General features: G+C 43.5%; 1 protein-coding gene across 2 annotated transcripts in view; it reads left to right on the plus strand.

Annotated features, from left to right (window-relative positions):
* The first annotated feature begins 346 nt into the window (after positions 1-346).
* Positions 347-16067, plus strand: part of SCAI (suppressor of cancer cell invasion) — an 80916-nt gene continuing 65195 nt past the window's right edge. Inside the window, exons 1-3 of one of the 2 annotated variants that reach the window (XM_070430702.1) lie at positions 418-451; positions 1167-1211; positions 1780-2052. Coding sequence is in view for 1 of the 2 variants with exons in the window: in XM_070430701.1 (XP_070286802.1) it covers positions 399-451; positions 1167-1211 (98 nt within the window). In the remaining variant the exon portion in view is untranslated. Of the gene's footprint in view, positions 452-1166; positions 1212-1779; positions 2053-16067 lie in introns of both variants that reach the window. The other variant, XM_070430701.1, reaches the window with a different exon arrangement.

Consider the following 16067-nt stretch of genomic DNA (forward strand, 5'->3'; position numbering starts at 1 on the left):
GGTGTGTGGGATGCAGGACACACAGTGAGCAGAACCTGCCTGCAGGTGTCTGGGGCCGAAGGTGCAGTTTCCACTTTCCGACGCACGGTGGCGCTCAGTCCCCCCTGCCCTGCTAGTGTTCTCTAAGGCACCTCCACCGCCACCTGCAGTCTCAACCAAACTCTAGGTGGTGGGATGTGACGGCCCGAGCGTCCAATCGACCACCAGGATTTCGGACGTGCTACGGATCTAGCCAATGGGAGCCGAGGATAGGCGCAGAGGAGGCGGGCCCCGCGGCAGTCTGGCCGAGGCGCGAGGCCCTCCTCCCGCCTCTCCGCCTACTCCATCCTCCGCCGCCTCAGCTTCCCCAGCGAGCCCTGCGGCCGCCGCAGCTGCTCCCGCGGCGGAGCAGGAGCCGGATGGTCAGAGGAGCCCGGCAGCCTCAGCAGCCGCGGAGTCGCCTGGCCACCAGGTGGGGCGGGAACTGGGTGGAAGTCGAGGTTGGGGCTGGGGGCGGGAGCGGGCCCAGGGGCAGCAGCCTGGGGCCATGAAGCATTCGGGGTGCAGAGACTGCGGGGCGGGGGGTTTCGTTTGGAGGGATTCGAGGCATTCGGAAGCTGCCTGGGGGTTGGGAAGCTGTCTGGGCGGCGATCGCATCCTCGAGGCGGGAGGGGCATGGGCGGGAGGGGGCGCCGAGGGGTGAGGCTGGGGGCACGCCCCGTGGAGGGGCCGAGGAATGCGGGGGGCGCGGGGCGCGGGGCCCCGAGGGGCGGGGCCCGGAGCGGGGTGCAGGCTCGCGAGGGGGTGGGCACGGCCAACGGGGGGCCAGAGGGGCTTGTGGGGTGACGAGGCAGACAATGAGGAGGTAGGTGGTGCCGGGTGGTTTTGGGGAGCTGGGCTGTGACAAATCAGAGCCGAGGATGGAGTGAGAGATCCGGAGGCAGAGCGGACTTGGACCGAGCAGACCTTAGGGGAACCGTGAGCCCCAGCACCGCTTGGTCTTGTTCTGTAGGGGAAGCAGCACAGGCGTTTGGAAGGTCAGGTGTGGGCTTAGGAGCCGTCATTGCTGGAGGGGGGACAGGAGTTCTTGACCGGCAGAGTCGGCCGGCGACGTGTCCGTGTGTGTGTGTGTGTGTGTGTGTGTGTGTGTGTGACTGTAGTGACCACCTGATCTGTTTGGTCCGCAGACTGACTGGCACGGTGGAGAAACCACCTCGAAAACGGAAAAGCAGGTAAGGTAAACATGCCTTCCTGTTTTGTCTCGTGTTTCCACATTTGCTTGACTGCACCTGTGCCATACTGCATACTTCTCCGCTGTCAGCAGGTGAAGTCTTTCATTTAGCTCTTTTCTTAATGAAGATGACTTGTCTGCAAGACTTTTTTTTTTCGGGGGGGGGGGGGCGGGGGAGTAATCTAAGATTATATGGGAAAGAGACATGGATAATTGAGAAATCCTGGTTTTTTACTTTAGCCATAATTGCAACTTTTCCACTAGCTGTTTAAAAGCGAATGTTTATTGCCAGATGCTATGTGCTTTGTATGTGTTATTTCCTGTAACCCTGGAAGCACCCCAAGGAAGTATGTACCGTCTTCACTGTTTTGCAGAAGAGGGAACTGAGGAACAGAGAGGCCAAGTATTTACCCAAGATCACACATCTCCTAAGTGACAGAACCAGGATTTGAATCTAGGCAGTCTGACTCCAGAACTTAGGCTCTTAACCGTTATGCTATCATCCCTCGAATAAACATCATCTTGAAAATAGGCTTTCCTGTTGCTTTTTCTCTTTTCATTGTACACAGAGCCTAAGAATACATAGTTGAGCCCTCGGAAAACCGAAAAAAGGGCTTGTGTAGTCTGCAAACAAGTGAGTTACCTACCCCTTGAGTGATGAAGAAGAACATCTGTGCATTCCAGGAGCATTTCTTAGTGCATGCAGCATGTCTGGTTCTATGGAGCAATTCTGTATAGTCACTAGAAGACTCCTTTTTCACAAGTGTAGGCGCTGGCCTAGAGAACGTATGCGGTGGTAGTGAGGATGTGGCCGGCAGGACTGCTGCCATAGCTGATACTTGGTAAGTTACTGATGGCAGCACACAGACAACTTCAACAGCAGGCACATGGGAAATGCGGACTGTGGACGTGCCAGCAGCCATGGCTCCTTTCTCACTCCTTAGGCCTACACTGTTCAATAAGGTAGGCCTACATGGCTGTTGAGCACGTGCAGTGTGGCTAGCGTGACTCAGGAACTGAAATTTTAATACAGTTAATGATAATTAACTTAAATTTGACTCATTATTGGAAAATGTTTCAGTATGTTTGAAGTAACTTGGGTTTGTGAATCTACATCTCCATCTGTAAATTTTATGAAATTTAAAAGTAGATTAAATATTCCCAATGAAAACTTAATGTCCAAAATGAGGTGTTGCTCTAAGTACAAAGTACATGCAGATTTCAGGTTAGTACAAAAAATGAATGTAGCCCTAGCCAGTTTGGCTCAGTGGATGGAGCGTCAGCCTGCAGACTGAAGGGTCCCGGGTTAGATTCCAGTCAAGGGCACAGACCTAGGTTGCAGGCTCCTCCCTGGCCGGGGCCCTGGTCAGGGCTTGTGCAGGAGGCAACCAATCGATGTGTCTCTATCACATCAATATTTCTGTCTTACCCTCTCTCTTCCACTCTCTCAAAAAATCAATGGAAAAATATCCTCGGATGAGGATTAAAAAGAAAAAGAATGTAAAATTTCTCATTACTAATTTTTATATTGATTTCATGCTGAAATAATATTTTAGATATAATGGATTAAATAAAAGTGTTACTAAATTTATTTTTCCTAAATGACTACTGGAAAATTAAAAATTACATATATGGCTTGTATTATATTTGCTTTCAACAGTCCTTGTTTAATTGTTATTACCCCACTGTCAGACTCTGGAGTAGCCTGACTATGTTCCCTACCTCGAGTCTAATTTATTCACCATACTGTACAAGTTGATCTTGTAATTCTCATGCTTAAGATTTTTCTGTTTTACATTGCTTACTGAAGATAACTCAGACCTGTAGCCTAATCATAAAAAAAGAGACTGCTGCCAAAACCGGTTTGGCTCAGTGGATAGAGCGTCGGCCTGCAGACTGAAAGGTCCCAGGTTCGATTCCGGTAAAGGGCATGTACCTGGGTTGCGGGCACATCCCCGGTGGGGGATGTGCAGGAGGCAGTTGATCGATGTTTCTCTCTCATCGATGTTTCTAATTCTCTATCCCTTTCCCTTCCTCTCTGTAAAAAATCAATAAAATATATTAAAAAAAAAAAAAAAGAGACTGCCTTGATTTCACTTCTGCCTATCTTTCCAACCACCATTTATTATTTTTTATTTTTCAATACATTTTTTATTGATTTCAGAGAGGAAGGGAGAGGGATAGAGAGAATCATTGATCAGCTGCCTCCTGCATGCCCCCTACTGGAGATCTAGCCCGCAACCTGGGCATGTGCCCTTGACCAGAATCGAACCCGGGACCCTTCGGTTCGCAGGTCGACGCTCTATCCACTGAGCCAAACCAGGCCATGGAAAGTCTCAGTAACAGACCTATTATTAGTAAGTGTCTAGTATTAAATGACAATTTTCTGGTGAACCTTTGATGATGAATTAATTGCTTAATGTAACTCTATGTTCTGTTTGCCATTCTGGAACTTATGTTCCCTCTTTGCTCTGCATTTTTTTTTACACTTTTTCTTTTTTTCTGTAATACTTCCTCCTCGTTTCTTGGCAAACTCCCTCCTTTAAGTCGTAGCTAGATGTGTCATCCTCCATGCAGACTTTCCCCACCCTCACCTTTTCCTTCCTCTGCTCTATCTTGTTGATCCCCTGATAGCCTTTACATACACTTAGATATAATAGTTTGGATTGAATTTGAATGCAAGTTGTGAAATCATATGCAAGTTAAACCTTTCTGAGCCCTTATCTGTATAATAGAAATAATAATAGTTCAAACACTTACAGAGTTGTAAAATGCTTAGTACAGTGCCTGGCATATAGAAAATACACAATAGCCAGGCCGGTGTGGCTCAGTAGTTGAGTGTTGACCCATGAACCAAGAGGTCACTGGTTTGATACCTAGTCAGGGCACATGCCCTGGTTGCAGGCTTGATCCCAGTGTGGGGCATGCAGGAGGCAGCTGATCAATAATTCTCTCTCGTCATTAATGTATCTATGTCTTCCTTCCTCTCTGAAATGAATAAAAATACTTTGAAGAACAAAATAATTAATTATAGAGAAAGGATGTAATGACTGTAGCCAGAAATTTTTTTATAGTTGTTACTATCAATTGCATGCTGTGGCCATAAAAATTCTCAATATCAAATGATATAAATTCCTGGTGAGCACTTCAAATGAATTAATTGCCAAATGTAGCCATAAGTATCTCTTTGAGCTGGTCTGTTGTGTAGAGTTGTTGATTATTAAAATATGTATCCTGTTACATTTTGGAAAACAATTGCCAAAAGTGTGATTTCTGTTTTAGAATGGTTGCTGTTAAGTCTTTCTTTTTGATAGACATAAGTTAGGGCTGAGTTATCTTTTGAGGACCTTCCTAGTACAGGGCTGATGGTGTAAGTTCCAGTCTGACAGCAGGTGGGCTTGAGACCCAAGAAGAGCCAAGAAAAACTAAAATAATTTGAGATGAGCAAGCATCTCATATACCCGTTTCCCTCCGAGGACTTGCTATTGTGCTAGAACACTGCTGGGAAGTGGAGTTACAGACCTCCTCTTTCTCTGGGTCCCAAAGACTCCTCCTTCCCAGATAAATCACCCAATTTTTTCTGCCCTCAAAGGCACGGTCTTTCCATCCTTTCCTCAGCATAACCTCCTCGAGAAGATAACATTTTCAGAAAACAAACACAAACCTCCCCCGAGGCAAGGGCTATCTTCTTGGGGATTGGGGAATACAGTGAGAATAAAACATCCATTGATGTCTTAATTAATAGTTTATCCAGCTACTTTTTCTCCTCAGTAATTCGTTTAGTCCCTGTGGTGGTTTTAAAGATCTGTTTACAATTTTTTTTTTTATTCTTTCTTTAAAAGATGAAGCTTCATTCTCCTCCCCTTGAGTGTGGGCTGGACTTAGCGACTCACTTCTAGTGAACAGAATACAGCAGAAGTGAGGAGGTCTAACTTCCCAGATCTTTACCTTCTGTCTTGGGTGTGTGGGTTCTCTCTCTCTCTCTCTCTCTCTCTCTCTCTCTCTCTTTTCCTCTCTCTCTCCTGAATTGCTTGCCGGGGGGCTGGAGGGGAGGAGGCTATAGCTGCCTTGGTGTGAGTCAGCCCTGGGGAGCGGGCAGCCAGTGGCCTTGTGAAGACACTCAGGACAGCCTGTGGGCAGGGCCACATGGTAGGGAAGCAAGGCCTGCCAGCAGCCACACGAGTGAGCTTGGAAGGGGATCCTACATTAATTCAACTTGGAGCTGACTACAGCCCTGGCCAAAGACTTGACTTATAATTCTGGCTTCACCAGGGCTGAGTTATATGAGCCTGTGATTTATTATTATTATTATTATTTGAGAGTCCCCTTCTAGCACTGGCTCCATTATACCCAAAGGGCTTAAGCTCTCGGTTAGCTTTTTCTCCTGGATAGGTGTCTCATGGTGTGTGTGTGTGTGTGTGTGTGTGTGTGTGTGTGTGTATTGGGGAAACAGCTATCTTTGTACTAAAGGCATTGAAGGACAATTACTTTCAGGCAGTGACGTGTGCCTGTCCTAGTAACTAAATCTCGAAATATTTGCTCTTTATCTTCAGAGTCATTGCTCTCTCCCTGGTCTTTTGTCCCACAGATAGAAGATAGTCCCCTGCTCATGTTCACTCTTACTAAGGAAAGAGCCAAAAGGTAGTTGCCTAGTGAAGAGTCCGTGCCTGTCACCAGGTTTTAAACTCCTTTCAACCCCTTCTTGGCTGTCTGGGAAGAATGGGCAAATCAGAGTCAGGCAAGAAGTGATGGTTAATTTTGTGTCAGCTTGACTGGGCCACGGGATGCTCAGACATTTATTTGGTCAAACGTTATTTTGCATGTGTCTGTGAGGGTGTTTTGGGTGAGATTAATATTTCAGTCAGTAGACGGAGGAAAGCAGATTGCCCTCCCCAGTGGGGGTGGGCCTCATCCCATCAGTTGAAGACCTGAAAAGAACAGAAAGACTAAGCCTGACTGCTTGAGTTGGGGCATCCATCTTTAAAGCCTTTGGGTTCCAGCTGAAACTTGGCTCTTCTTGGGTCTCAAGCCCACCTGTTGTCAGACTGGAACTTACACCATCAGCCCTCCTGGTTTCCAGGGCTCAGACTCGGGCTGGAACCCCACCATTGGCTCTGGTGGGTCTCCAGCTTATAGGTCTTGGCACTTCTCGGTCTCCATCCTTGTGTGAGCCAATTCCTTATTTTGTAGACACACACACACACACACACACACACACACACACACCCCTGTTGCTTCTGTTTCTCAGTCGAACCTGACTAATATATAACCTACTCTTTTTTATGGCCAGTCTTTCACCCCTGCCTTCCCAGAGAGCTCTTAAACCTGTCATAGCTTCTGCATTGCCGGCTGTGGCTTTTCTTCGTGGGTGCAGACTGCCGTGGAATGGCCATCTTCACTGCAGTCCGAGCGAAGGGAGAGGTGTTTGTGTTTTCACAGACTTGGCAGCTGTTTTGGAAACATTTCCCTCTGAGGCTAGACACCACTCTCTGTTCTGTTTTACAGCTGGGTTTCTTTCTTCCATCCTCTGTCCCATACTCCATGGGCCAGGAAAGAGTATCTGCCTGTTTGGCAGTATCTTGGGAGTTCCCTGGATGGGCCCATGTTGAAGGTGCTCACACATGGTTCTCCAATGCCTGCAAAGTGGCAGCCAGCATTTTTATTTTTAAAATTTTTTATTTTTAAGTATATTTTATTGATTTCAGAGAGGAAGGAAGAGGGAGAGAGAGAATCATTGATCGGCTGCCTCCTGCACGCCCCCTACTGGGGATTGAGCCCGCAACCCAGGCATGTGTCCTTGACTAGAATCGAACCTGGGACCTTTCAGTCTGCAGGCCGACACTCTATCCACTGAGCCAAACTGGCTAGGGCAACAGTCAGAACTTTTAAGTGATTGTGTTAATTTGCAACCTACGGAGTGACCACATACAGATTTTTAGAGAGCTACTATCAAAAACAAAGGTTTTAGATTTAGAATAGTTGCCATTAGCCTTTCTAAGAGTAGACAAACAAGTCATTGATCTATTGAAGTAACTCCTGGCTGGTGATAATAAAATTATAATCAACAAGTAAAGGATTCTTACTTTTTTGTAAAATATGAATACGCATCTGTATTGTCTTGGTAATTTTAAATCATTTAGATATAGGTTAAAAAGGAGGATGTTTTTAATAATTTATAAGAGGATTATAGAATCTGTGTTGGAAGAGATTAGTTATTGAGTCTAACTCTAGCAGTGGTTCTCAATCTTCTGGCCCTTAAAATAGTTCCTCATGTTGTGACCCAACCATAAAATTATTTTCGTTGCTACTTCATAACTGTAATGTTGCTACTGTTATGAATCGTAATGTAAATATCTGATATGCAGGATGGTCTTAGGCGACCCCTGTGAAAGGGTTGTTTGACCGCCAAAGGGGTCACGACCCACAGGTTGAGAACTGCTGAACAATAGGCATAGCAGAGGTCCTGAAAAGGAAGTCCTTAAAAATTCCTGCCTCAAAGGTAAAGAGATTAAGAAAAACAAAACAAACAAACAAACTCCACCTCCTACACGCAGACAACGGGTGTGGTGATTACCAGAGGGGAAGGGGCGTACTATAGGGGGATAAATGGTGATAGAAGAAGACTTGACTTGGGGTAGTGAACAGGCAATACAGTATACTGATGATGTGTAGAATTGTACAGCTGAAACCTATATAATTTTTTTACCCAATGTCACCCCAATAAATTCAATAAAAAAGAAAAATTTCCTCTCATTCTTTTCAAATATGGTTTACTCACATGTTTACCAATAACTGACATGTATTCAACGTTTCCTAAGAATTTTATCTAAAATGTGGATGTCCACAGAATTTTTACTCTTAAAAAGAGACTTTTATACTTGAAAACTTTGGAAACCAGTGGATTCGCTATTGCTGGAGTCATTTCTAGCTCTAATATGTGGGAAAAGGACTAGGAGTCTTTGTATAAGAATGTGTTTAAAGAGCATGTAGCATGGCCTGCTGGTGAAATCCCTAGAGCTTTGGCTGGTTTCTAGTCACTCCTTTTCTTTCTTTCTTTTTATCCCTACCTGCCCCAGGGGTTTGATTCATCTTTATTCTAACATCCATTATGTAATCTGTTGTCTGTGCCCATAAACCCTTCCCTGAACAGGATGTGGGTGCCTCAGCTTTCTCCTTCCCTGGTTAACCTGAAGGCGTTCGATGCTTTTTTATTTTTAAGGGTTTTTTCTGCCAGTAACAATAGGGAATTGAGTGAATGCAAATGTATGCATTCCAGAATTTAGAGGTTTACTAAAAACAAGAGGTTTTCCTAACCTTCACTGAAAGGTAAATGAGAAAAGCTCAGTTTGTTAGAATAAAGGCAATAGGCTGATAGAAAAAGTTTCTTCCAACTCAAAAATGTTTACTTTTTAGTGAGAGATTGCTCACTTTCTGTATTTTATCGCTCTTCTATTCTGGAAAGTACCTGTCTTTTCTTCTCTTTTTCTCTATCTTTTGGCCCTGAAGACAATTCCTTGTAGCCTATTGGCTTTATTTTAATCACAAGGGAGGAGGAACTCCAAGTTACTGTTTTCCAGTCTCTTTACCTGTTGCTTTTGCAGGAAATGTCTACTTAATACAAACCAATAAACACCATTGACAAAAAGTTAACATTGATGTATTTTGCCACAGAACCATTCCATTGTTGTGATAGATTGTATTTCCCAAAGATGTCTGCAACAGCATCTTTCATTCCACATGCTGTCCTTACAATGTGACCTTGACACTCCTCCCATTTAGTGGTGAGGTCTGTGTCTCATCTCTTCACCACAGGCCTTTGTAACTGTTGCCACCAACAGGGCATGGCTTAAGCGACACTATGTGACTTCTGGAGCTAGGTCACAGAAATGCCATGCACTCCCACCTTCCTCTCTTGGCACACTTGCTACCAGGCAGAGCTGTGAGGGGCTCAAGAGAGAGACCTGTGTGAACGAGAATCTGAAGCACCTGGCCCTCCGCCCCAGCTGAGCTGACATCCAGCATCAGCCTGCCAGCCGTGCAATGAGCACCCTCCAAATGGATCTTAATCCTCCAGGTCCCCAGGATGCTGCCCCAGTGGGGGCCCATGTTGAGCAGGGAACTGCCCCTGCCAAGCCCTACCCAGATTGCAGGTTCACAAGAGCTTGTTATTTTAAGCTACTAAGTTATACAGCAGAAGATAACTGAATTGGTATTCCATTTTGCCAGGGTTTGGAGTAGAGACCACACTACATATTAAACTGCCTCCACTTTAAGAACAAGGTGTATTTCTACCTCCAGGAGCACTGTTAGTCTCACAAGAGAAGAAAAACAGATTCTGTGTCCACTTTCTTTATAGATTTTTATGCCAGTGACTCTCATTTTACATATTGATTAAATTAGGGCTTAAGGGTTCATTTAAGAGCTAAAGACCAGAATGACCTCTTTGGGAAAAAAGGATTAGGGAGAAGGTGACGAAGAAATTTCAAAACCAGGGGTGGGCTGGTGCTGGTTCTTGGACTTCTTGATAATGACTGGCATTTACTGATGGATTAATCAGTGATGTCTCATGTATTACCTTTTGTCACTAGTTTATTTTTCTAACAAGCCCTTTAAAGGTATTGATGAATAATTAACATGCAATAAAATGTGTACCTTTTAAGTGTTCACTATGTGTTTTGATCAATTCTTAATTGTTTGTGTTTCTGTTGATCATAAAGTAGAGTAGTAAATGACAATGGAAGGAGAAGACCAAGGGAGGATTACTTAATTCCCTGGGTGCTGGTGCCTGTTAGCAGATCAGGTTTATATCTGTTACTTCATTTGAAGACAGATGGTATGATTCCCATTTACCAATAGAGAAACTGCAGCTCAGGAAAGTTACGTAGCACAGCGAGGAAGTGGCACAGTCAAGACAAGGCACAGTTTTTGCCTGGCTCTATAAAGTGTTTGCTACAGACTGAAATAGTCATATTGGAGATAATTTCCTGTCAGGCTTTATTAAAGTCCCATACATAACATGAAAACAGTGCTTGATGTGGATGTCTTCTGGTTTCAAATGCTTCAAACTTCCTCACGTTTTTGAATCCATTATTTTCTATTTCACCAGTTTTTGTCATTGAGATAGTGTCATTTGATCAGATAATCCTCTCCAATGGTTCAGGTAATTAGATAAAAGTCATTGTTTTGGGTAACCTAGTGCATTTTCACTTTGAAGTGTCAAGAAAGTAAAGATTGTGAAGAATGAAAAGAATTCTGTTTCTACACAGTTCATGCTATTGCAAGTCTCACAGATACAAGATTTAAAGGCAGAAATTCATGGACGCAGACAGCTGTGGTGATTGCAGGGGGTGGGGAGAGGTGGAGGAGGGTTTAGGGGAGATAAATGGTGATGGACGGAGACTGGACTTGGGGTGGTGAACATACAATACAGTGTGCAGATGATGTGTTGTAGAATGGTGCACCTGCAACCTGTATAGTTTTGTTTACTAGTATCACCCCAATAAATTAAAAAAAAAGAAAAAAGGCATGTGCCTTGACCAGGAATCAAACTGTGACATCTTGATGGCTGCTCAACCACTGAGCCACGCTGGCTGGGCGGTCAGCTGTTTTTCTAAGACAACAAATAATTTGTTCAAAGCCATCCATCTGATCATGAAATAAGCACATCAATCATGTGCTTTTCAAACTATGTCACACCACCGTAATATATACGTTTGAATTTGTATACTCTTTTATCCTCCCTCGTATAGCAGATTATAAACCAGCAGGCAGTTTCTATCTCTGATAAACCTTAGTAGTAGCTGAGGCTTAGGGCCAAATAGGCACTTGAATTAAATTAAAGCGTGCTTGGAGTTAGTATTGAGACTTTAAAAGGAGAGACCCTGGCTTAAGTAATTGTTTCGGTACTTAAGTCCGGTTCTGTCAGTCTCTAAAATGTATGTTTTGCCTCTTTGGTAGTGGGTCAGTGTTTGTATTGAAAAGAGAGGTGGGCCTGGTGAATTGAAAGTATAGTTTTTAAACTTTGGAGGTACCATTTTCTAGGTTTCACTCAGTTCTCTTTTTATAAAACCTTGTTAAATGTATATCTGCCTATAATTCTAGGACAATCAAAAGAAAACTCTAGTTCAAAATATGATTTACCAAAACCATTAAAAAAATATTTATTGATTTCAGAGAGGAAGAGAGAGAGAGAAACATCAGTGATGAGAGAGAATCATTGATTGGCTGACTCCTACATGTCCCCTACTGGGGATTGAGCCTGCAACCCCCGCATGTGCCCCGACTGGGAATCAACTATGGCCCCCTGGTTCATAGGTTGATGCTCAACCACTGAGCCACGCCGCTGGGCCCAAAAACCATTTTTTATTTCTATTCAGGAGGGATTGTAACTTGAATTGAATTCTGTTACAGGGAAACTTTAGTGAATATGTAAAATTTCCCTACTATCAAATGTGTCCATCTTGTTAGAGTAGACAGTTTCAGATTCACATGTTAGGGAAGAATGTGAGGTTGAGTGGAAAGGGTTCAATTAAAGGTCTATTTCTATAAAGTATGTCGTCTTTTGCCAAAAGAAATATTACCTAGCAGCCGTTTACATGTGCCAAGAGAGGCCAGAGAAGTCTTGTAGTAGAAATTGTACAGGAGAGCTGTCAAAGTAGATCCCTGAGGATGTCAGGCAGGAAATAAAGCTCATGATGCTAAAAAATGTTACTGGATGGCTAGGCCATTGAAAATGAACCTTCCAGTGCATGTAAATATTCTACTAAAATCTGCACCTGAGGATATGTTTATTAATTTGAGAGAGAGAGGGGGAGAGAGAGAGAAACATCGATTGGTTGCCCCCCATGCACATCCCAACTGGGGATGGAACCTGCGACCTAGATATGTGCCCTGGCCAGGAATTGAACCCTCAACTTTTTGGTGTACGTGACATTCCAACTCACTGAGCCACACCACACCACATAATTATGTTTCTTTAATCATGCTTTTATGTTGAGTAGACAGAATTACTAGTACTTGTACTTCGTAATTTAAACTTTAAAAAATTTAAATAAGCCCTGGCTGGTGTGGCCCAGTGGTAGAGCGTTGGCTAGCACACCAAAGGGTCACAGGTTCGATTCCTGGTCCAGGGCACATACCTGGAATGCAGGTTTCTTCCCTGGACCCACCCAGGGAGTGTGGGGGAGGCAACCAATAGATGTTTTTCTCCCTCACATCGATGTTTCTCTCTCTCTTTCCCTCCCCTTTCTTCCACTCTCTCTGAAAGAAAAAGCAATGGAAAAAATATCCTTGGGTGAGGATTAAAAATTTTTTTTAAATCAAAATTTAAGAAATTTTCTAAGATCTTACTGAATAAATATGAATGTATTTATAGTTTCTTCCAAAGTGTTTATGTTCTGAGATTAAGGTTTGGAACTACATATTAGGAGATGAGCTTTAAGTTTGGGATGAAACAGAGTAAATAATTTCCTTCTTTGTGGCAAAAATGGAAATACAGGAAGTGTAAATAAGCAATTGTGTCCAAGTATTCATCTGTGGTTCTCTTTATTTTTACAATACAGCATTTCCCATTTCTATTGTACACGTTCAGAGATACTGTACAGAATTGTAGGAATTTTGAGCCTGAAGCCGTTCTAAAGTCTATCTGTTTGGATTCCTTTATATATGGGGAAATGAGGCAGGTCTGGTTGAAGTACAAGTAATTTCTCCAGTGCCATAAAGGGAATCGAACGTTTTTAACACCTGGGGGAATAGAACCTGTCCCTTAATTACTGTTGAATTAGTGAGTTATTTGAAATCTTAAATGGGGCCTTGGTTTTCTCACCACCAGGTGGCTTCTAACAGTTGGTATGTCAGCTTTTAGTTCACTGCCAGCAAATGTAAAAACTGTTAAGCCCCTTTGAGGGTCACTGTTGTTCAGGCAACAAAATAGTGCTGCCACTTTAAGTAAAATAAGAATAGCTTTAGGGTCTCAGCATTGAGAGAAGTTTATGATGAAATTATTTAAGCCTAATGAGCTGCTCCTACATTGGTGTCTCCCCTTTGCCCTCTGAGTGCTCCTTGAAGTTCACAGTTATGTTTTAGACTAAGGTTATAAAACTTTGAAAGGATAGAGATAGTCCTCTTGTTTCAGTCATAGGCAGACCTCGTAACGGTTGTATGCTGAAATCTTAAAACCAGTCTGGTTCACTTCTGGGTCATAGGATGTTGATATTAATGATTTTTAAAATGCATACAATTTATAATAGCATTGAAGATTTTGATTTAAATTTTAAGACTGGTGTTTAAAATATGTATTTTGTGCTTGTAACCAGTTTTTACTTAGGTGGGTTAAAACAATGATTATAAAATTAGAATTTGACAAAATAAAACCTTGTCTCTTTAATGCCAATTCATTGTCAAATCATTCACTAAACAAATAGGAGAAAGAAATGTTTTGGCAACAAATGTCCCAACTCATTATGGAGAGAAATGGATGCTTTCTTTTGGGAAACAGCATGAATTACTTTCAGAAAGATATTTGATGATTTTGCCTGGTTGGGTCAGGTCATTATTTTCATCTTATCTTTGACATTTCCTATGATGAATACTTCAGGAAATGGTCAAGCCATGACTTGGGTTTTTAAAAATGTACCAACACTACTATAATTTTATACAAACATTTCTCTAGCTTTATTAACTTTCATTTATTGCTAGGTTGTGCTAGATTTTAATGTGATTTTGGAGGTCAAAATTTAAGAAATTATCTAGTCTGCAATTTCCTTTCATCATTATAAAAAAGGATGAACCTAATTTTACAGTACAATTTGACCTAGGGATTATGTTATTTGAAGTAATGCTAAAGCCCTCCTAACTTTGTGAAGATGTATGCTAAAATGGTTAATTTGGGAAAGTATTTGACTTAAGGCCAATGAAACTTTTGTGTCAGCTCTAGCCAGTAACTTCTTCAAGATAATTATCTTAAAGTGATTTTACCTTTCTGCTGTAACAGTGCAAATAATATTTTAAAGTTAAGTGCACTGACAAATCTTTTTATTTGGCCGCATTTGTTAATTTTTAAAAAAATATATCTTATTGATTTTTTACAGAGAGGAAGGGAGAGGGATAGAGAGTTAGAAACATCCATGAGAGAGAAACATCGATCAGCTGCCTCCTGCACACCCCCTACTGGGGATGTGCCCGCAACCAAGGTACATGGCCTTGACCGCAATCGAACCTGGGACTCTTCAGTCCACAGGCCGACGCTCTAGCCACTGAGCCAAACTGGTCAGGGCTGTTTTGTTTGTTTGTTTTTCCTATAATGTATTGAGCGCCAGCAAAGATCATCTGATTGGCAGAATTAGACTGAAATCTTTTGGGGGCAGTTGTGAAGTATTTGGATTCTAAAACCTAGAGCCTAGAGGAAGTGATGACAAGGGTAGAACTATACATCTCAAAATGCTACTGAGTTCAAACTGAGTCATGGCTCTTCTCCAATAAGATTTGGAATTGACTAGGAGCTCCTTTGTTCTTGTTCCAGTTACTTCTGCCAAATGGGTTATAATAGGAAGAATGTGATATCAGCTCCTTTATACTTTGGACAAGAATGATTTTGTTTTCTGGTAAGCTTGAAGAGTCCTGTTGAGTCCCTCTCCCGTGACTGGCTTGATTTCTTATTGTAGTTTTTAAGTATGCATTTCTACTTCTAATAATCCTGCTAGGAAACATATTGCCAACTACTATATATATGAAGGTGTAGCTGTATGGAGCATAAAATTAGTTATGCTTCCTTCCTTTGGCTTGTAATCTAAATTTAGTAGGCAAGAATCTCCTTTCCCAGATGTCATTAAAAATAGAAGATACCCATCTGTCTGGCATGGTTTCCGTACAGTTCTGCCTGTAGGCTTGGCGATGAACTCGATAACGCTGACTTTCTTTTAGCCCTAGGATTCTTAGAAAAATAATGCTTTCTTTCCTACAGAGGCCAAGAGTGTATAGTTTACCTTGTTGACCTTAAGTGATCCTGTGAAAATCATGGAAACCCTGAGGATTGAGTTTTGAGGAGAAATGTAAAAGGTAACATGAAATAATATCACTTAAGAAAATTGGCCTCCCGGTGTGGTAGGGACAACCCCGGTCAGGTTGAAACAGCCCCGGTGTGGTAGGGACAACCCCGGTGAGGTTGAAACTGCCCCCGTGAGGTAGGGACAACCCCGGTGAGGTTGAAACGGCCCCCGTGAGGTAGGGACGACCCCGGTCAGGTCGAAACGGCCCCGGTGTGGTAGGGACAACCCCGGTCAGGTTGAAACGGCCCCGGTGTGGTAGGGACAACCCCGGTCAGGTTGAAACAGCCCCGGTGTGGTAGGGACAACCCCGGTGAGGTTGAAACGGCCCCCGTGAAGTAGGGACGGCCCCGGTCAGGTCGAAACGGCCCCGGTGTGGTAGGGACGACCCCGGTGTGGTAGGGACAACCCCGGTCAGTTTGAAACGGCCCCGGTGTGGTAGGGACGACCCCGGTGAGGTTGAAACGGCCCCCGTGAGGTAGGGACGACCCCGGTGAGGTTGAAACGGCCCCCGTGAGGTAGGGACGGCCCGGTGAGGTTGAAACGGCCCTGGTGAGGCTCAGACGGCCCTGGTGAGGTTGAGACTACTCCAGTGAGGTTGGGACAAATAAAGGGGACCAGTATGGACTGATGAACAGGGGTAGATACAGAAGCAGAGCAACATTGAACAGAATGTTAAACTACAGTGGGAAGCCTGGGGAGGGTTGGGGGGGGGGGGGATTAAGAGACCAACTGAAGGACTTATATGCATGCATATAAGATTAACCAATGGACACAAGACACGGGGCGGGGGGGGGGCGGGGGGGACGGGGGGT

The sequence above is a fragment of the Myotis yumanensis genome, unplaced genomic scaffold (genome assembly GCF_028538775.1).
Source record: "Myotis yumanensis isolate MYYU_CA2020_CCGP unplaced genomic scaffold, mMyoYum1.0.hap1 SCAF_12, whole genome shotgun sequence".
NCBI lineage: Eukaryota > Metazoa > Chordata > Mammalia > Chiroptera > Vespertilionidae > Myotis > Myotis yumanensis.